This window comes from Dromaius novaehollandiae, chromosome 2 (assembly GCF_036370855.1).
Source record: "Dromaius novaehollandiae isolate bDroNov1 chromosome 2, bDroNov1.hap1, whole genome shotgun sequence".
Lineage (NCBI taxonomy): Eukaryota > Metazoa > Chordata > Aves > Casuariiformes > Dromaiidae > Dromaius > Dromaius novaehollandiae.
Window position 1 is genome coordinate 148,641,233 of NC_088099.1, and position 22,316 is coordinate 148,663,548.

The 22,316-nt window shown below is 38.8% G+C and overlaps 1 protein-coding gene across 5 annotated transcripts; it reads right to left on the reverse strand.

Annotated features, from left to right (window-relative positions):
- Positions 1–408: 408 nt before the first annotated feature.
- LOC112982959 (Y+L amino acid transporter 2-like) lies at positions 409–20,778 on the reverse strand. 5 transcript variants are annotated; one of them, XM_064507776.1, is made up of 11 exons: positions 20,581–20,778; positions 14,263–14,780; positions 11,146–11,271; positions 8,251–8,395; positions 7,153–7,276; positions 6,301–6,404; positions 5,899–5,995; positions 4,248–4,397; positions 2,953–3,136; positions 2,108–2,225; positions 409–887 (listed from the first exon to the last, which is right to left on the reverse strand). In XM_064507776.1, the coding sequence occupies exons 2-10, from the start codon at positions 14,762–14,764 to the stop codon at positions 2,134–2,136; spliced, it is 1,524 nt and encodes a 507-aa protein (XP_064363846.1). In that variant the 5' UTR covers positions 14,765–14,780; positions 20,581–20,778; the 3' UTR covers positions 409–887; positions 2,108–2,133. The 5 variants fall into 5 exon arrangements, with proteins under 5 accessions (XP_064363846.1, XP_064363845.1, XP_025955511.2 ...); XM_064507775.1 differs by lacking the exon at positions 409–887 and adding an exon at positions 894–1,086; XM_026099726.2 differs by lacking the exon at positions 409–887 and having other exon boundaries at positions 1,374–2,225.
- Positions 20,779–22,316: the final 1,538 nt, after the last annotated feature.

Genomic DNA, 22,316 nt, shown 5'->3' on the forward strand with positions numbered 1-22,316 from the left:
CGGAGACGCCAGCTGACATATTAGATGTCAGACAGCCCACTTCTAATAATTTACTGTGTAATGACAAGATACTGTCTCAGATACCAAGACCTGCCCTGGAAAAGTATTTATGTGTCTGGCTGTACAGTCAGGAATCTGCAAATAATATAGAAAGATACGCTTAGTCTTAGTACAAGAAAGTGTTTAGGTAAGTAATTGCTCATAACTCTACTGAGAAAGAGTCCCACCTGAAGCAAGCAGCAATTTTTCCTTCCATAAATGCTTGTTTCGTTATGTTATAGAAAACACAAACAAGAGTAGTGTCTTATTGCTCTCCCGATAGTATTTAAACCAAATTATGAGATATATAATAGGGCAAATTTGACTTGCAATACTCTGTTTCTACTTTAAAACCACACAACTGTAGCATTTTCCAGGGATCAAACATTTATTTATTTAGATACTTCAGCACTTATGACTTGCTTTAGATAGTTAACAGTAATTTACAGGTATTATCTGTACGGAGTGAAAATCAGTGAAATACATATTAACGTGAGCGGGACCGATATGTCCATACACAATTTCAATATCTTCATCCATATTTTTTAGCTTTGCACGTGATGACTAATTTCCTTCCTAGAGGAACTTGTATTGGATTACAATTACCCTAACTGCGTTTAACTGAATAGGAATGATGAAATTAAAACTACAAACCATGCATGATATATTCCCGTATAGTCACAGAAAGGAACTCCAACTTGCCAACAAGGATAGCAAAGGGAAGTACGTATCAGAGAAGCACGTCGGAGCTGGAGCAGATGTTTCTTTAGCCTATGTGACATTCCTTTTTTGACAGTTGCTGTCTTCCTTTTCAGGAGACTGAGAATTTCGCATCGGAATGTACCACCCTGAAAAATTTAACATTTGAAGGATCAGACCTGGTTCTTAATTGCCCTTTTATTTCATGAAATTCACTGTTGGGTGCAGTCTCTTGTTGAATGCATGGGCAGAATAAGGCAATGGAAAGGTGCTCACAGAAGCCCGTCATAGCGAGCAGCGAGCTCTTCATGCTATCCAGCAGGAAAGGCTGACATCCAGTGCTCCTCTCTAGAAGATAATTATTGAAAACTGTTGCAAGAGATGTTTCTTGAAACGACCAAACTGTACCACCCATAATTTTTCCCACGCTGTTCCTCTGACCAATGTTAGCCACCCTCCCCTTCTACCATGGAGACGGCAGAGTAACATCTCTTAGGGGAGAAAAATCAGGCAGTTGGACAGGTCAAAATGGTCATTTTGTAACCCTTCTGGCACCAAAGACTGTTAATTCTAATATCTGTCATGGGACTGACATCACTGCCATGGTCAAAAATAATCAGAAATAACAAAAAAGCTCGCTTTTTTCTTTGTGTTGCATTTTTTATTGAAAAGTAGATCAAGTATAGAGACACAGGGGTAATCTTGAGTAGGATAAGGTAGATGTGACAAACAGAAGGGTAAAGCACATTCCCCAAAAGGAAAGAATCAATGAAGACAGGCGAAGTTACTAAGGCCCTCGCTTCCAGGAAGTTAGGAATGTAACTTTGGGTCAGAAGAAAGTATCAAACTCTATTTGGCTTTTATAGTCCTTCCTATTTCCTGGCTCCAGGCATTTAAATAGGAGGATGAAACCTAATCTGTTCCCAGGAAAGTTAATAGCTGTTATGCTATACTGGCTCAGCCATTTTCCCTCTGCCTTTCTTTCCCTCTCTCTGGTTTTGAATCTTGTAAATATCTGGTCTGTCTTTTGCTATATTCATCAGTTGATTTCTTAGGATTCTAACCAGACGTAATACTTTTTAATAAGCTTTTGGAATTAACTTAATACTTAGCAGTTATGTATTAATAAGTGTTTGTTCACACAGTGCTTTATAAGTTTCAAAGGGTTATTCAATAAGCCATTTAATCACTACTACCAAACAGAAAATTTTAAAAAATTCCTGTAAGCAGGGACTGGCAAGTGCCTTCAGCAGTGAAGGGGTTTATAAAACAAGCACAAATTAACAGACATCAAACTGACACACAGTACAATGGTTAGTGCTTTAGTGTAACTGAACGTATGGGGAGAACATCGGATTACAGAAATCACCCCAGAGAGGAATCGTCGAGACAACCCTATTTCCTCTTAACTTCTGTAGGCTCCATATCTATGTCCAGGTCCGTCAGAGCACAGTAGAGGAGCATCTGTGTGTATTTTGTTGTTGTAGCTGTAATATAGAGCAAAAATGTCTAGCTGAGACAAAGTTATAATATAGCTTAGACATATACACAGGTATTCATGGATTTTAAAGCACTATGTGGATATTAGGAAAATTTGAAAACACCTTAATGAATTGGAGTAAATGCACATTATAGTTAGATAGATAAAGGCAGAAAAATCCTAAAAATTATAAAGAGTCTCTTACATCAGCTCTTTATCAACACATAGACTGATAGCTGAGTTCAAACTGAATAATATTGCAGTTTTGCTCTTCAAAATTTGCCTGAATTTGAGGGGCGGAAACTACCCTTCATACCAGTAATTCGTCATTTCGTAATGCAGGAAGATGCATGAACGCCTCTGACTCAGCTATTCCATTACACAGGCAGAAAGTGAAACAATAGTGTCATGGAATCTCTGTTTTCCAAGGTATGAAATTGCATCCATGTAGTCTGAAGAAGCCTACAGGGCTTTTACGGAGTCAACGTACTGAAATGGCTCAACACCACAAGTATTAGATGACACAGCACACTAATTACGTCCACATATTTTGTATGTGTATGCATGGTTCTGTTTTCAAGAACACGTGATGAAGCAAATGGTCTCAGACATGCCGTATACAGGATAGCAAAACATCATAAGGAAAAAGGATTTTAAGAAAAATTATTCTTCCCCTCTTCTGACCAAACATCAAGATTTTGGCGCACTGACTGAGACAAGACTGTATTGCTTACCAGAGAGCCACTGTAGACATTTAGGTCTTTTTTCAATTGGCAGATAGACTCCCAAGTAATAAGCAGGAATGCCTGAGAGGGCAATACCAACCCCAATAAGGGAATTGACTGTGTCACTGTAGAGAGGAACTATGATCAGGAAAAGGGAACACAGACAGTACACTATGGGGAAGAAGAGGTTAAGCTGTGGAAACAAACAAAAAAAATCAGTGTTTATTAAAAGAAGCAGTGAAACACTCTGCTAGAAAAATGTCACACTCTACAGATTAAAATTAGACAAGTCAATAATAAAAATAACTATTGACTATATGACTATTATGTACTCAATCTTACGAATGGCTACAACCAGTAGAATTGAGACCCTCTCATGCTTGAATATCTGACCATTTTGTTGTTTTCAGGCCTGCAAAAACTCGGTTCCTTTTCACAATAGTAAGAGATCAATCTTTGAAAGAAGAACTTGAAAACTGAACAGTAATGGGTGTTTTTCCCTCCAACTTCAATTGCAAAATTTTAATTGCAAGTCTGACTGGGAACCAACTCAGCTAGACTTTTCAAGTAACATCTTGATGTTACAGAACTAGCAGACTGATTTAAAACCATTTTGCCTGAGCACTTAACAAAAAACATAAAAAAGACACAAATAACAAATGAGGAAAGTTGCAATGACCCTTTTATGGATTTATTTTTCACTGGAATAAAATGCAAGAATGTGCTTTCTCAAGAGTCCAGAAGTTGGCATTTGAATACCAGCTGAAACTGCTGAGAGTTTACTGGTACAATCATTTATTTTTCCTCTAAAGGTTGAAAATGCAAGTTGATGAAAACCAACTGCTATGTTTGAAAAAAAGAAAAAGTGTATGCAAAGTTGTGATGTTGGCTAAGCTGGCAAATGGTGATAGGAACTAAAGAGTTATCTATTATCTGACCGTAATCCTTATTTTAGTAAAGTCAATAGCAAAACTGCCAAGGCAAGGATTTTATCTGTATCTAACAACCCCAAGCACTTATTTATTCCTTATTTATTTTGAAATAAAGGGGGTTTTAAAATTGAGTGAAAGGAAAAAAACCTGCAATATCAATACATTTCAACCTTACAGCAAAAGTACCAGAAAAGATGCGAGAACTCAAATACATTTTGCTCCTTCATTTCTTATCTTGCATGTTAAAAGGACTTCTATGGTTGAAATAAATAGCTTATAACATAATGGATCCCTAGTTACAGCATTACTGGGCACATAAACATGTGCATTAGCTGAGTTTTATGGCTTATTTCCTCTGTTGTTTTTACTTACTTTAATAGGCCGTGGTCTACGAGGCTGAGTATATCTCAAATATATTAGTCCTGCAACAGATAGACCCACAAAGAGCCAGTAGTTGAAGCAGTAGTAATTAATGAGAAGGAAAACATCTTCCACAAGGAGATAAAGCAAAGTCATTAAACCCTAGAGAAAATAATGGGAAATTTTTAATAGGAAAATAAATACTTGTCTTCTAAAATAAAGAGGTAATAAAGTTATATTAAGGGCATGTTTCAAAGATATGTAACTGGACTTGGGATACCAGTCCTTGCAAGAAGCAAATACTTAAAACCTCTAAGAAATACCCAGATACACTGGCACAAACCCCACTGGTGTCTCTTCCTCAAATGTACTAGTGACAACTCCACGCTTGGCTGAACGTAGCCAGGGTTCGTGAAGTTATTCTTCCACCAGCAGGAAACCCCCTAGAGAAAGCCAGATGAGGTGGCCCCAGCCTCTGCTCCCTACAGACAAGACTGCTGAGAAGCACTCCGTTGACAGCAGCTTACTTTGCCTTTCTGATTGGGTTCAGTTTGAAAAATTAACTTTTTAATTTCATTTCACTTTTGGAAGTTCTCACAGTGCAGTCAAACTCTGGGACCATTAGAGTAGATTCTGTGGTATGCTACACTGTCTGCACAGAAAGGGTGAAACGAGACCTAAAATACCTGGAATTTAATGGCTGCTTTATCGAATAGGACAAACAGAAGCATACAGTCTTTTGACAAACAGAAAAGAATCTACTATGACAAATGGAAATTATGGTGTGTTAAGGAATATAGCTCATTTTACTGGTGCATATATAATTACTTTAAGAATGCTATTCATAATGAAATAATAACTGTAAGTAAATTATTATATATTAAATGGGATCATTATGATCATCTGCTCATACAGCTTATATAACATGGGGCAAATAAAAACCATGTCCAAATAAACAACAGTGTAATGCTTTTGAATGACTTCTCCTCCTCTGTTTGTGCATAACCTCCCCCTTTTTTTAACTGGTTAGATTTAGAGTTTATTTATTAAAATCAGTTGCGCTAACTTTATACCTCAGCTTCTCGCTCTTGTATCCCAAGGTTCATTTCTGCAGTGACAGTAGGACAAAGTAAATATGAGTATGGGAGTCCAACTGTGGGAATTTAATTTTAAATGCTTTAGGACTCATGTTCGGACTACAGAGTTCTAGAAAATCTGCCTAGAGCATGGTCTCAGAGACCTTCCTGTCACATACTTCTGCAGTGGACATGCTGAAAACTCATAGAAAGACTTAAAAAAACCCTCCTGTATGTACTGTTACATATTTAGCCATTCTCTGTTTTTCAATTTATTTTATCGTTCGCAATCCTCACTAATCTTGATTTATCTTGAATAAATAAAGCATAAATATGAGTCAGGTCAGTCTCTGTGCACTGACTGCCCTGCCCCCCCCCCCCCCCCCCCCAAAAAAAAAAAAAAAAAACCCAACAGATACCTCCCTTCCCCCCAAACCTCAACTAGTTTTAGAAATTCTAGTCCTTTGAAGAAGATTTCTCCAAGGCAGGGGAAGCCAAGGAGAAATCCAGGGAAAAGGCGAGGGAGGCAGAGCACTTCCAGGGTTTGAATCCCAGACTAACCAGGCTGAGCATGAGGCCAAGCTTACATTAAAGAGAAGAGCGGGAACTGGTGTGAAACGGTCGATATGAATCAAGCTCAGACTGTCAGGGAGGTGTCCTTCTCTGGCTCCAACGTAAAAAAGCCTCGTATAAATAAAATAAAACAACCAGCCAGTTATCACAGCAATAGCTTGTTGCTTTCCAGCACAGACAACATTAATTGTGTTACTACTCAATTGTAAACGTTCCTCTGTTCTCAAGTGCCTTTAGTTCATCATGTGGTGCTGATCCTTGAGTGCTGGCACTAAAAGATATGCCAGATCATAACAATTCTTCCATCATAAATGAACATAAGTGAAATAAAGGTATCACTATCACAGTGCACTAATGCAGATTAATATTTAAATGATTCCTTTTCAGTTACTTTAAGTAAATCTTATGTTTCATACCTAGAAGCTGCAATTATTGATGAGTTTAACCCACTATAGCAAGACATGGCCACTGCTATAGGAATAATCCATTTAGCATAACTAAGGGTTTCATTGCCAAATGTCTGCAACAGAAAAAGAAAAAAAATACAGTGAGGCTCATTACATTAAATGTACGGACAATCCTGAGAAACTCGCAGGAAAACACACCAATCCAAATATAGTGTTATAGCCCATGCTTTCTCCTGACACTGGAAATGAAATTAGAATTTGGAAAAGCTGATCAATATCAAAGTAAAAATGACAGCTGCATTCAAATGTTTTCTTCTTAATTTTTCTAAGCTGACATCAAGTCAATGAGATAGCAGATGAACATGTATTGGCTTTAATGTGTTTTGACAAATCCTGATTGTCACAGGGCATGCATTATTGTATAAAATATGGGTGAAGTTATAAAAAACATTTCACTGCATATCTTTGTTTTGAAAATGTTACTGTCAGTTTACAGCATTAAAAACATTGCATACTGTGCATGAGAATGAGAGCTAAAAGACTGTTTCTTAAACCACCCAGACTTTCTATAGCTTGTTCTCTGTTTGGCCTTAGTGAAAGCAGCCTCTACAAGGAAGTACTGTTAGGAGAGGAATTTACATAGCATATAAGAGGATTTAACAACAATAGATTTATTGGAAATGTGCTTTACATGTGCTTTGTAATATACTGCTACTGTTACACACAAAGAAAGTTTAAAACAAAGGAAAAACCTTCAGCATGGAAATACTTCAATTGGCTTGCCAAGAAATACGCTATTTGAGATTCTTCCACAGTGTTATCCATACAGTACCTTATGATTTAATCGCTTATCCAACTTACCACAGCCACTGCATCACTTGTGAGGATATCTGACATGTCCAACACTACATAGTATGCTACATTAGTCAGCAAGTAAATGATAGTCACAATAGGCATTGAAATTGCAATAGAAAGAGGTAGATTCCTACAAAAGGAAAGTGGCAAAATTATTTCACGTTCTTTAAACAAAAAATACCTAACTAGCAGATTGTTCCCAAATTCAAACATTCATAAATGGATGCCTCCATCACTTCCTGCTCCATCATTTTGTAATCACAGAGTTACAAAATCAGACCTATTCCTGTGTGGAGCAATTTCCTAAGCAGCTTTGTTGGCTGCTTGTGCACCGGCCACAAGTTTTAGAGAAAAACTGTGCATTTGTACCTGTAAATTTTATACATTGTCTTTTATAGGAATCAAAGGAAAGAGAACACTTAAGCAATGAGATTTAAATGCAGACTTAGGTGTTTTCTTGATCACAGCTTTTTTTCTGACTCATAATGTATGCATGTCCCAAGACAAAGTGTACTATATCATTCTGAGTAGAGGAGGCCCTCTGCTCCCCAGGAACTGTACATCCCAGCAGAGAGGAGATGGTATTTCCAGTGCTACTGTAGACTTTTTTTATTTCTCAGTTAACTTTTCATGCTTAGCAAGATGAAACATCTTGCCCACAAAAAGTAAGGCTCAAGATCACATGACAGAAGAGTCATAAACCTGATGCACTCTTACCCCATTGGTGGCAAAATAAGTTCTGGAAAATAAAATAACTGCTCTGTCTGACTGAAAATAAGTGGCAAATTTTAGAGGGCTACATGGACACACACTTTCCCTGCTTTCAGAAAGGGCCTGTTCTTTCTTTAAAAATTCTGGTCTAAAGTGTAGGGTGTAAAATATATTTATGTAGAGAAGGGACTTATTAGTGTGATACAACTGGTGGGAGAGAGGGGAAAATATTCCAAACAGTTCTCATGCTTAACAATTCTTTTGAAAAGAGTTTTTGTAAAGAAAATAGTCTGGCTAATTTCCAATCAGAAGCAAACACAGGGGAGCTTGCCCTACCATCAGCTGTCTTTCCAGAACAGTTTTCACAGATTTGAAAACAAAACATGCATTTACCTCTCAGGATTCTGCATTTCCTCAGTGACATAATTCACAGTGTCCCATCCCGCGTAGGAAAAGAGGGCAGAATACAGAGCCAGTGCGATCATTCCTGGGTTTGTTGCTGAACCCTCAAATGCTGCTCTAAGGTTTTCTGTTCCTCCTGTATAAATGGCAAGTACCAATTGTCCGTTATATTTCCAAGATTACAACTACCTCAAAAGTTTTGGCTACCCAAAAAGAAATAAGACCTATTGCATCCAGGTTACATTGCAACACTTAGAAGTCTACAGGTTATATTTTCACTTAGCAAATAGGGAAGGTTCAGTCCGCTACAGAGTACAGATACTCAGTCAGCAACATTCAGACAAAGACAGAGCACATTTTTTCATGTTTGTTATTTGAATATGACGTGTAATTCTACCAGAATTCACAGGTTCCTCATCTGCTGGCATCTATGTCTAGCCTACCGAAGGAGAGTGCTGTGCTGAGGTCGTGCTGTGCCCTGACCGTCAGGAAGGGCGAGCTGGGGCACCCAAGTTCTATTCCTGAACCTGTCTCATATTTTTTCCTTTCATATCTGTGTCTTAATTTTCACCAGATGAATTAGCACTCAATGAGAGGAGAACTCCTAGAGACACTGTTCTCAACAGCATGCTGTACACAACAAAGATGTTTCCCAAAATTAACAGAAGAGACAGGAAGAGCTTTCCTTCCAAAATTCTCCTTTAGTGTAGTTCAATCGATCGAGATGATAACCTGAAGAATGCTGCAAAATGTAAGGAACGGTAATGAAACCTCATGAACCTTCACCGCAATGCTGAAAACAGGAAGAAGGCGTTACTAAATTCTCAGAAGAAAAGTGAACCATCTAATACAACTGGAAGTGGGTTTAAGCATTAAGGCTGACATAAACACGCCAAAACCTCTATTACGAAGAAAGAAAGGTCTTTCTTATAAAATCAAGCAACTTCACCCTGTGGTTAAACTGAGGAATTTACGGATACCACAAAAGCAATCCAATCTTTGAAGAACAATAACCTAGAATCTGCCACTACCAGTCCTTTACATTCATAACAAAGTCTCTTTCTCAGGAGATTGTTAGAACTGAGGAAGGTGAAGCTGAGATCTACACACACTTTGGGGACATGGCTGAAGAAAACTGTAAGCAGGAGAAAAAAAAAAAAAAAAAAGGAAAAATCCATGTCCAAAATCAGATACATTCATAGTGTTTTAAAATAAGACTCATATCTGAGTGTACCGGAAGGAACATGTCAGGACTAAGATGTCATGACCGTTCTTTTCATTAAAACAGCTGCTGAGTTTAAGAGTGCATTGACCCGACCACAACTTCTTCCAGAAGTCTAGTTCATTCTTCCTCCCAATCCTTTCTTTCTTTCTTTCTTTTTTTTTTTTTTTTAAGTGCTCAGTATTGTTCAAAAAGATGAGACCTTAGCTACTGTTAAAAGCCCTTCTCGCTTTGCCTTCATAACAGTAAGATTTCCTCTCCACCTTTATCCTCCTGACCAAATGCAAAAACGTAAAGGAACCGACCTGGGTTACAGGGACGCATGAGCAGAGGAAATGCTCCCTGTGCCAGAGTGTGTCACGGCAGCTGCACACAAATGAACAGATCATGAATTTCAAAGGCAGCAGTTTGAAAGCACAGATAAATTTGTGGCTGTAGGGACAGGGCAAAGCTGCTACGGGGGTGCCATCACACATTCACACCATTTTAAAACTGCAGCAGCTTAATTTACCAGGGGAACTACTCATTCACCTAACTGTGGCCCTCAAGCAATGCTGTTCTCCTGCAACTTCACATTCCTTCCCCTAGGGCTGGGTTCAGTTGTTCAGTTTTCTTGAGACTTAAAAAAATCAGTTACAACTGACATATGCTGATAATGGCTAAATGAAAATGCTCTTAAAGTCTAGTGGGACTTCTACAATATGATAGCTGATGCATTAGAGCTGCAGCCAAGGAAGAAGAAAGCTAGCGAACATGGAAAGGCAATCACTTTTATTAGGTTTTATAAGCTAGTTTCAGCGGAAGAAAGAGATAATTCCTGTACTGAATTGGGAAGATCTTCTTTATTTTAATTGAATAAAGATGCAGTGGCTATTTAGGGATTTCACAGGAAAGGAAAATGAAAGAGAAACCTTAGTAACTTAGCAACAGAGCTGGAGTTGGAAGACTTCGTGAGCTTGTTAGGTACCAGAGGCCCAAATTAATAAAATCAGATCTACTCTTGTATGCAAAGATCGGGGGTAACGCTGGAATACACTTGTCTTTAGCTCTGCAGTGTGTTCACTTCAGTGCTGTCACTGCTGACACGACATGGCTCATCTGTCCTATGATGTCTTGCGATATTCACAGTGATTCAAGGAGCGCGGCATTACCCACCAGTAGGCAGTGTTCTCCCTTGTCTGGAGGGATAGATACGTCCTCTCGGCAAAGACCACTGGCTTGTCCAATAGTTGAAGGAAAGAACAACTTCCTCCTTCCCAGATTTCTCTCCCCTTGCGGAGCACTATTACCGTTCGTGGCATATGCCATGTTGTCCTTTCGTAGAAAGAGTAGCAACTCTAGCCTATTTGTATGATAAGGATGAGTCACGTTTAAAGCAGTTAACACTAAACTGATGTTAATTCGGCTACTATTTGCCATTTACCCTGAGCAGTGCAGAACTTGGTGTGTGCTGGCTTGTCATGTTAAGGACAGAAGAATAATTAAACCCTCAGTACTGAGCATATCCTAAAACTCCTCTCATCTTTCTCAGGCAGACAATTTTTTCCACGGAAATAACATTTCATATGTAAGTCTTAGGGAGTCGGATTTTCCTGCACAGATTGTCAACTCCACATAGGGCCCAATATATTTTAGGAGTTTAAGTAAATAAAATACATTCTTACCTTGACTGATTTTATAAAGGCCAACAGATATCACCAAGAGAAGAGCCATAACTTTTGCGTATGTGAAGACATCTTGTACCCGGGTTCCCCACTTCACATTAACACAATTAATAAATGTTAAGGAACCTGTCGAGAAAAAGATTATGCATCAGAGGAGAGCTATATGATTGACACGGCATATGGCACATTTCAAACACATCCTTCCAGATACCCCCTCTTTTTCAAGAAATAAAACAAAACCAAATTTGAACACTTCAGGACCATCTAGTTTTTTTGAGATTAATAAGATTCCTGATTTAAAAGCTACATGACAGTGTTTTTCCTAAAAAGAGTTTATTTGACTGAGGTACTGTTTTCCTGGCAACAAGTGGGAAGAAAACACACTAGATTTTAAATTTTAGAACTAACTCACACTCCTTTTAAATAATCTTTAAACCTTAATAAAATCAGCAGAGTTGCTCACATGCAGAAGGTGAGGTTTTCTTTTTTGTTGTTTTTTAATAATATCCCTGCACTGAAGGTTTTCCTAAAAAAGTGCAAATTCAAGCTCTACTCTCTGTACAGAGTAAGGATAGTTTCTACATCGAAAAGCTGGGACGCTGCTTATAGGATGCTGGATTGTGCCAGGCCAGCATGCTGTTAGTCTCCACCCATGCACAGGTGCCATTCACGCTCTCATCCCCAAGTCTGAAGATTATAAAACTACTCACTCACAGAGTCCTCTCAAGCCTCGATTCTGACAGAATCTAGCAGAAAAAAATAAGCAGTTTGGTTGCAGAGGTTGGATTCCATCAGCTCCTTCTCCAATCCCTCCTTCTCCCTATTCTTCACATTCATTTTCTCATTGAAGTTAACCCCTGATGAGCTAATACTACACACACACACAATGCCATGAGCAACTTCCCTCCCTTACAACCCTGTAATTCAAAACAAAGACAAATGAGGAAAGGTATGCTTATGCATTTGGTACCAAGTACAACTCCTGATGGCTGGAGCAGACATCAGGCCAGATGTGGTATGGGCAATTAAAGCGCTCTGAAGCACGTAGCAGAATGGGCTGCTTCTTCTCTAGTAGGCATTACAAACAGAGCAAAGAAACAGAAGTAATCTAGACTTCAGTTTTAAGTGGAAATAAAAAAGGTTTTATAAGCGCTTAAAATGAAAACCATCAAGAAGCCTTTCTTTATAGTGATGAAATCAGAATCCAACCACCGACGCTCAGAGAATTTCTTGCCTTCATTACCACGAGCCAACTCTGCATATTTTAGTGGGTGTACTCTCAGCTGTCAAGTTAATGATACACCTACCTATCTGCAGAACTTGGACCTGATTTGCACCCACTATTTCCTATTAATATGTCAATGTATTGCAATTGGGATAGGTTTCTGACATAAAATTTCAGATCATGTATTGAATTGTTCTTGCTTAGTGCCAGGCGAGGATATAATTTGAAACTCTTTCTAAATAAGGGATTGCTGTAAATCTTGATCTAGTAAATGTGGCAGACACCCTGAAGTAAGATTTCACACTCTCTAATTTAAAACCTCTCCTTAGAAGAATTAACAATATACCTCATCCTGAGAAGTACAGTAGTATAAAACAGTAACAGTTAAATAAATGGCTATTTCTTAAAAAGGATGAAATAAAGAAAATGTTGACTGAAGTCTTTAACACTGAACATTTCAGCAGTCATCTGAAATGCTGTAAAGGTGCTCTTTGAAACACTGCAAAGGATAAGTTTCCTGCATGTATCATGATTGTGCTGCAGAGTGTCATTAAATTCAAGGCAATGAGATCTTGGCATGGAATTCCCAGTAAATTCTATTAACCATTTGCCCCATATAGATTCAAACAACTTCTCTCCACTACACTGGTGAAGTGCCAAGTAAGTCTGCTGCTTGTGAGCCCTTGCTAAAATGGTGGACACTAGTAACGAGTGTACTATCTGACACTGCTAAATTGCGTATCACAGTTAATATAATAAACAGTAATTTTGCCAGCAATTTGGGCTGTTACTCAAAATGTTAGTTATAAGCCTGGCTGGGGTGAGGCAGAGAATCTGCAGCATGTGAAAGTAGGTAGCAGCTGCCAGCCACGCATAAGGCATCCGCACACAGAAAACAGAGGTACTAGAGCACAGAGCTGTTGATCCACAAGACCACAGCAAAAACAACTAAGAAAATGAAGGCTAAAGAAGCATTTGAAGACCACTTCTCTTTAGTGTTAGGATTTCATGAGATGGTACTGTGACACTGCGGAAAGAAATTTAGATTAATAAATAATTGCTTTCCTGTGCAAGTGGAGAATTTAAGTTGATATAATCTTTTGGAATAGATTTGCCTCTTAGACTGCTGAATGGTCACGACGGTCTCAAGTTATATCATGGGCTCTTTTTCAGAAGTGAACTTCCTCTGTACCATGGTGGGGAGTATCAGGGCTATGGAGGAAAGAGCTTTTCAGAATTGTCAGTCTACAGTTTGCTATAGTAAGCTAAATTTATTCATCCTTTTGGAAGTTTTTGTTGAGTTATACCCTTTGAGCCATTTTTAAAAGATCAGGCACAGCCTAAAGGAATGCATACCCAGTCCTGACAAATCCACATCAGTAAAGAAAGGAATGTGAGTACAGTCCATCCAGTAGAGGATAGATTTCTAGTGCTTACCCCATGTCCATCTAAGACCAACCACGACAAAGTCAACTCTGTGGAGTGTCTGATTACTGCACAATTTCTCTAGAGAAAAACTTTTATTGGGCAGAGTATTTTTAACTCCATGTGAATCTTGATATTGTTATTAAGTTTTACATAACTTTCAAGGAACAGAGGAAAAAGGGCAGGACCAAACATGGGCTGTGTATTAGGCCTGTGATCCAAAGAGATTATATATTTTTAATCAGCAAACAGTTTCCCACAGCCAAATTGTTGGAATTCTCTTCCCTCCTCCCATATCTCAGCACCAAATAAATTCCATGGGAAAAAAAGCACATCAGTTCCTAAGAACATGTTCTACAGAGACACTGACTATTTTCACAGAAGGTTAAGGAATAAGATCTCAGAAAAATCTCTCTGGGCACCTCCAAATACAATCATTAATTTCTAGCAATCAAAAACTTACTCACAAATACAAGCAGCTGCAATCAACCTGACTGCGTCATACGGTGGCTCGCAATGCGGAAAAATTGGTTGAACAATATAGTTAGCAAATGTGATTGCTATCACTGCCTGAGTTGTTGGTTCAATAATCAGCAAGGAAGACCACAGTCTGATGAAGGCCACAAAGGCACCAAATGCTTCCAGGATATAGGCATAACTGGCTCCAGATTTAACAATGGATGTTCCCAATTCAGCATAACATAAAGCTCCAAACAGTGAAAAGATCCCACCAAGAGCCCAGAGGACTAGAGAGAGTCCATAGGAAGCGCTATACATTAAAACACCTCTAGGGGACACAAATATTCCAGAGCCAATCATGTTCCCTACGATTAAAGAAACTCCATTTAGTAAAGTAATTTGTTTTTTCATCTGCATTTTTTCTTTTGAGTCTGCCATACTGTCCGTTTCAGTGTTTCCATTCTTAGATATGGATTTTTTATTGCAGCATACTCGCCAGAGGGCTGTCATCTTCAGTTATCATTACCTGAAAACAAGAGGAAAGAACATCTTTTGTAATGCGCGTGGCACCAGGAACATGAATAAAACATTTAGCATACAAGGCATGGATAGTATAAAGAGCAATTACTTTCCTGCTTTTGCCTTGTAGTCTGGGAACCTCACACTAGTGAATCCATTTACCTACTTTCACTGTTCTGTAGCTTTTCTATGGATAACTATGTGAAACCATTGTCAATTATGTTACAGAAGAAAGACACTGTACCTCTGGAGACACTCTAATTCAGCTGGAGCATCCCCCACGGTATACCTTTCTAAATCTTGCTTCCATCCCAGAAAGAACTTTGTTCCACTATTCAATCGAATCACACCCATCTAAAATTATCTACCGAGGAACACAAGAGAAAAGACAGAGAAAGATACTCAAAAACTCTAGCTTCAGGAGGTTAGTGTGAGGATGAGGAAAAATCCACAATCTGAGAGCTTCCGCTCCTCCTAGAGATAAGATTACTGCTGTAGTCAATAAAGCATCTTGTTTAGTTATTAACCTCACTTGACTTCTGGGTAAAAGCCACTAACATGCACAGGGATTCGGTTTGGGACACCCTGTTCCTGAGGGAGTCCAACCAAACACGTCTGTAAAAGCTTCCAACTCCAGTGCACACAAGGCAAGATCCAAGTACGCTGGGGGCTGGAAAACTACATAACTGCCGTCACATACATTAGTCAGCCATGTCTATGCATCACATCCATCTGGGGCTGATGCAGTGAAAGATGGGCAGGGGAGATGGAACAGCCTGGGTTGTAGCAATTGTCCTCTGACTACACTCATTCCTACCATAAGGTCAGGCTTACTCATAGCAATGCTTTCTTAGAACAATGACCTTTTTTTCTTGGTACCTGTCTCAGGAGAAATAAATTCCTCCTTCTCTTCCCCCACCCCCAACCCAAACACTTCTAAAGACGACTTCCTCAAAATCCTATGAGCTAAAGCAAAGTTTTGTGAGTAAAACAAAAGCTGTTCCATGAGATACTGGTCAAAAACATCTGATCACAAATTTATGTCATTAAAATGTGGGTCAATGGCCAATTTAAAACCAAAAACAACCCCAAAACTTCCTGAAAGGTTTACTTTCCTTCGTAAAGTATATCTGTTTTAGCAGCCCTGATTAATTTATATGCATTCTTTTCCAGTTTTTGGTGAGACTCAGTTTCCTAGTTGATCAAATAACTAATGAGGCCTGATGAGGCTTAAAGATTAAAAGGTGTCCAACTCTCTTTAAAAATTAAATGCTTTTCTCATCCCAAAAACACTTCCGCTAACTGCAGAAGCACTATGGGAACACGTAAGTAAGGTTAAATATTAATTTTGCCATAGATGTTGAAGTGTGACTTCTGAATGACCCCATCTTTTAGGTGACCTCCTCTTCACACGTGAGTGAATCCTCTTTTCACTTTGTCCCTCTCAGAACCAGAATCTCACCTTGGGCTGGGGAAGGAATTTCAGCCATCCAACGTACAAGTCACATTAGAAATTGTAAGGAAGATATGTATCTTTCATGTTTACTGTGGCTGACCCTATAGCTGAAAGGAATCTCAGCATTTACATTGGCAATACTCTTTGAGTCTTGCAGAACTTTTACAGTCTGCACCTTTGTATGAGAACGTCCAGGTAAAGGTTAAAACTATTTTTTCAATAAAACAATGTTCTGCATATTTTACTTCTTTTCACTTATGCTAGCGAAAGGTTCCTTCAGATCTCAAAAATATGTAACCAGAGTTGGGTAAGAAAGCATTTCTGTATAAATAAGTGGATGTGAATAAAGTAATTTTGAAAGGAAAAAAAAAAGTTAGAGCAAGAAATAGTTCAAACTTCTGCACTTTGAGAGATGCCACTTTAACTCAGTGTCTGGTTAAAAGTTTTGTTAAGCCCATGAATAGGTACAGCCTGTTATCTGAAAATCAAAGGATAAGAGATTCAGTTTTCATAAATAAGAAGTGTTCACTGACCTCATCGACTGGAGTTGAGTTACTCAATTCATACTAACTGAAAATCTGCAAGAAAGCAGCTCTTTGAGGACAAAAGCCTTTAGGCAGTTTCTGTCCCTCCTGAAGTCAATAGCAATGTTCCCACTAACTTTGACAGTGCACTGATTTCACTCAGTGAGGTCGCAATCCTGAAGTTGTGATGCATTTCTTTCTTTTGGACTATCTCTTCCTTAAATAAACAAGGTTTTCCCAAGTCAGGACTTGTGTTAGTTCTTGGCAAAGTCTTCACACTATTAAGAAGTTTAGCAGAATATATGCAACAGTCTTCTATGCAGATCTTCCTGCATAATAGCAATAGCGGAAAAACCCTTTGTGATATATCGTAAAGAATTAACTGCTATTAAAATGAAGAATACTATTTGGGAAGATCCTTCCAGTGCCCTGGTCCAATGCTTTCCACCCTTTAAAGCTTCGGCCATTTTGTTCCTACTCAGGCCGGTCTCACAGTCTTGTCTTCTGCCCTGCCCTACTGTCACCACTGTCATTTCATCCCCATGTGTCACTTAGTCCTCATTCTACCATCCCTCCCTCTTGACAAAATTTTTACTGCTTCTGCCTTGAACAAAAGCCCAAGCTAAGAAGCACAGCTGGTCAAACACGACTCCATTCGCTGTCACTTGGGTGTCCCTACGGATCATATTTCAAGCGTGAACATAATCCATGCTAGCACCAGGATGAGCTGGGCTCGGAGGCCTTATTTGCTGGGGCTACCCATCACAGCTGATACAAGTTGGCTTCTTACAGGCGGGTGGCCATCTCCACTAGGAAAATCCTGAGTTATAATAGATAACAAATCTTTACAGCGAATCCCCTAGAAGAGAGGAAGTCAGAACGGCTTCCTGAGCACAGGAGAATTAACTCATGGGGTAATTTAAAAAAGGAGGTTCTTTGCATTCTGGTTTTCTGCTTTAGTAGAATGGTTAAGTATTTAAAGACTAACCCTATTGCAATAATAGGGCTTTATGGCATCAAAAATATACGTACTGGTATTTTAGTAGCACTTGTGTATGAAGTTTGAAGAGCAAGACATAAAAGCTTCCTGCCATGAAGGAAATTCCCCACCATATGGGTCCCCACAGACTATTACGAGTGAAAAGAGCTGCTGTTCTCTGGGGAGCAGAGGTTCAGACATGCTTGAGCACACTGATGTGCCTCAGAGGCTTCAGAAGAGTAAATGAGACAGCCGTAAACCCCTGCCTATGCCTTGTCTTGGCAATCGATCCCCACCACAGAACTTCAGTATCCTGTTGTCATATAGGTCCCACTCTTTCTTAGGCACTCCCTCAACAAAAAGAAAGGAAATCTTCCTTCCACAGGAAAAGCAGAATGCATTGAGTGCACCGATAGGCATAATGTCCCTCAGTTATTTGCAGTGTCACAGCCGTATATACAAAGAGCAACAGAAAGCAACTTGTAGCAGATGCTTGAGAAGTATAAGAAAATTGTAACTCCATATACAGATTCTTCTCAATACATGATTTTTTTAGTCAAGCCATCACCACAGGTCGTAAGCGAAAGTGAAGGAAGAAGTGACAGTTTGCTAGTAGCTGAAAACCAAAATTGAAACCAAAGCCAGTTCTTTCATATATTAGTGCAGGACTGGTTTGGCAGGGCAGGATTTTCTCAAACACTTCTCATCCTTCAGGGATCTACAGCCTAAGGAGTGATTGCCTCCTTCTTGAGAAGGTAATTAACCTTTGCCAAATCATTAAGTAACACTTGGTCAGGAATTATGGAAATGTGATGTCCTAAGAGCTGCTCTCGCACAGACTTCTCGAGGGACCAAGCTGCCTCTTTTCATTAGGCCGCTTTCAAACTCTCAGCTTTTAATTCAAGAAATAACAATAAATAAGAGAATCTCTTTCAGGCATCAAATACAGTTCCTTTCAAGGGATTCCCTTGGAAGCTGAGGACACCTAGGAAGTTGCACCCTATGAAAGATGTCAGAACACGCTGGACATCAAATTTACTCCTGCATATAATGCTATTTCAAATGATTTCACAGTCTTTTAATTAGGTGATTGTTATCACATAGGTTCTCAGTCACAAAATTTTTCAGTCATTAAAGTCTGCTATGCCCTCAATGAACCCAGCAAACACAAACCAGGCAATAAAACTGATATAAAAACAGTCTTCTAGTTTCAGTTAGAAAACGTGTGATGTCAGAGATAACACTCAAAAATGAAATCTAGCCCATTTCAATTATGCTTGCAGTAGAAACCTATATATATGTAGAAAGCTATTTTAAAAGCTGTGAGCAATCTCAGTATCTTTTCAAAGTAGACATTGGCTATTTTTTTTCGTGTGTGTAGTAGATAATGCCCCAAAATAAAATAATAATAATAAAAAAATACACATTTATATTAATAGCTACTGAGGCATAAAATTAGATAGACCAGCAGATTTCAACATGACCAAAAACATGAGTAGATCAAACTTCAAAACACTGTTGCTCAACATGAGCTTCAACAGATCCTAAAGGGAGTATTTATGGCAGATTACACCATCGAACACTTTCCAGTGCGAGACGAGATCAAATAAACAAAACAAGATTACACATTATGAAGGAACAGCATAAAGTAAAACACTCTTGGCAGAAGAACAAACAACAACAAGTTTGATCCCCACTAAAAAGAACATATCCCACCTACCAGGAAACAATCAGCTTTCACAGGTGGTGCTTTTTGAAGTTTTACAAGTATATATTCGGTGAAACAACACTTCGCATATGCCAATAGCATTACAGTCGTCAGAGGCTGGTTTTCTCATATGAAGGGCTTGCTCCACCCCCAAGTGCTCCACTCCCCACCCCAAAGCAAGTCATGGAAGATATCTTAAAGAGGAGCTACTCTATTCTAAACCTAAGAAAGGCATTAAAAAGAGAAAGGAGACGCTTACCAGCGGGTGGTCAATATGTCTGCTTCCTTTAGCAGAAAGACTACTGTAATTGAATAGTGACTCTCTAGCTGCGGCTCTAAATAAGTACACATCTGTTCCGCAAGGACGGGTAAGTTACACTAATATGAATAGCCTCTTCTCTCACTCCCAGTTTAGCCTTGCCTTTAGCTGCTATTTTTATTACAGTAGCGGTAATACTAAAATCAACGAGAGCTTTCAGGAAAGAATATCCCAGACTCTTCTGGAATGTGGTTTCTCCAGACAACCTCAACTGAGGTCATTAGCACGCAGAAGCAGGCAGCTTAAATATCGGCTGCTAGTCCTTAGAAAGTTGGGACAGAAATAAGACAAAAGGAAGGCTTAAAAAAGATACATATTCCTTCCTTCATGTTATGTCACTGAAATCAAGAACAAAATTTTTCCTAGACGTTAACCTGAAATGAGTGCAGTCTAATTCCTTCTTGGTAATTTAAAAAGACACAGCGAGACTTTTTACTAATCCTGTATGCACAGAACACATTTATTCTCGTGGCATGACTGGGCTAAACAGAAAGTTCCTGAGAGTGAAGTGACTGTGAATTATTTCCTGTGGAAACTAGCAAAGAATAATAGCTAAATGAAAAATACAGATATTATTTCGTCTCAAGCATCTTAATATTTATCTGTTTACTTTTTTCCTATATTTTCTTTCCAATTTAATCTGCTCATTATTAAATATTTATCAATTCAGGCATTGTTCTTAATCACAAAATTATATATGTGTGGCTTTTCTAATAATTTCTGACATGAGATATCATATACAAAACAGGCTGATCTGGTATAAAGATCTATTACATAAGCTTTTCTAAAAAATAAGATAAAAGATTAAAGAAAGGTCATACCCAAAGTATTCAGCTTTGTCTTCTGCAATATAGTGTCCTCTCTATGAAGCACTTCTGGAAAACAAGGGCCAGTATGGTATACAGCACAATATCTAGCCAAACAAGCAAACAGCCAGAAAATAAAGTCTTGGGGGCAGATCGGAAAGTTAATGAATGCAAGAGCAGTAACCCGGAATTTCTGTTTTCCATGAACTACAAGGCCAATAGGAAGGCAAAAATCTCTACTCACATGTCAAAGGGCATCTGGAAGGAGCTGATCCAGCTTATTAGACAAGTATTTTAAATAAAGTAACTCAGAGGCTGTTTATCTATGAAGAACAGCTTTTTAATCCCTGAAAGCTCTCTTAAGTCTGCCTGAAAAGACTGCACAATTTCAGCTGCCTGCAAGTCTGTGGTTACGTACATTATAATATATCAAGAAACATTTTGGCAACAGAATTGTTTTGCAGGCCTGTTATTCTCTGCTAGAAGAGCAGAGAGACCGTGTCCCGCATTCTTTACTCAGTAATTCTACCCTTATTTTTTTTTTCCTGTCAGGGCAATGTTAATAGACTATACCCTAAAAAACAGGCCTGCAATCATATTTTCAAGCATGCATAATTACTTTCATTCTTAAATTTGAACTGTGTTATGTTTCAGATTTTGGGCAAAGGCTGGTTGGTTTTTTTTTTTTTTTTTTTTTTTTTGATTGTGTACTATGCCCTGTGCGGAGCAACCCTGTTATCAGACTTTTCCCTCCTCTTAGAGTTGGAGGGCACCTTTATGTTGTCTGTACATGCACATCCCTCAACCAGCTTCAGTCCTTTGTTTTAATTCTGTAGAGGTTGCATGTTGGAACACGAAACAAATGTTTTCTTCATTAACACTTCCCATATTACTATTGGTTGTACTCTACTGGTTATGTAGTATTTGACATTTCCCACGACTCTACAGTAACAGCACATAAATCAGCATTAAGCAATCTTAAGGCATGCAGCATGTACGAAGAATATCTCTTCCTTGAACATTTCTTCTGTGAGAACAAAAATCTACTTCTAGTTCCTCTGCAAAGGACAATTAGCCCTATCTTGCCTTCTAAGGGAGCAAGATGGATAAATGTAAATAAGTGAATGTGACTTCCTTTACATTTTTCTCATTCATTTCTGTAACCTTGCAGAAGCTGACTAGTAGAAGCTGACTTCTGCAGTGAGGATTCTCCTGTGCCAACTTATTGCTCATAGCAATTTTTGTGTGCATTATAGCTACACGTGTCCACATTATTATAGCTACACATGTCCACATTTGCTTTTGGAACAAAGTGAAGTATGCTTGCCTGCCTAAGTCTGTGACAGTTTCTGGTTTCTTGCCTACACTTCCATTACTGCTCAGGAAGGCTTTTCATATGCCGCACTGGAAACAAGATTACTCACTAAAGCCCTCTCCATTCATACTACAGCCCCAGTGCAACAAACCGTATAGCTCCACCACTGCCAATTCCTCCACCTCCTGCCTGAGTCTTAACACTTCAGAGAGCAGACTCCCACAGTCCTCATCTACAGTGGATGCCCTTACAATTAATCTCAATTGAAAATTCTGTCGCCACTAGCTGCAAGGACCTGAATGACAAATAGAGAAGGACCACTACTCCTAGGTAAAATCAGATTACTTGCTATCACTTACTTACTTATTGCCTTACCTTCCCATGATAAGTTGATGCAGGACAATCTATGGGGCACAGACCATCTCAAGAAACCTGT

Excerpts from the sequence above, each read along its gene's own strand:
- LOC112982959 (XM_064507776.1), bottom strand. The coding sequence starts at position 14,764 with ATGACAGCCCTCTGGCGAGTATGCTGCAATAAAAAATCCATATCTAAG. Across the intron at positions 8,396-11,145 it reads CCTTTATAAAATCAGTCAAG|GAGGAACAGAAAACCTTAGA; the intron begins GTAAGAATGTAT and ends CCATTTATACAG. Across the intron at positions 2,226-2,952 it reads ATGTCTACAGTGGCTCTCTG|CTACAACAACAAAATACACA; the intron begins GTAAGCAATACA and ends TCTATATTACAG.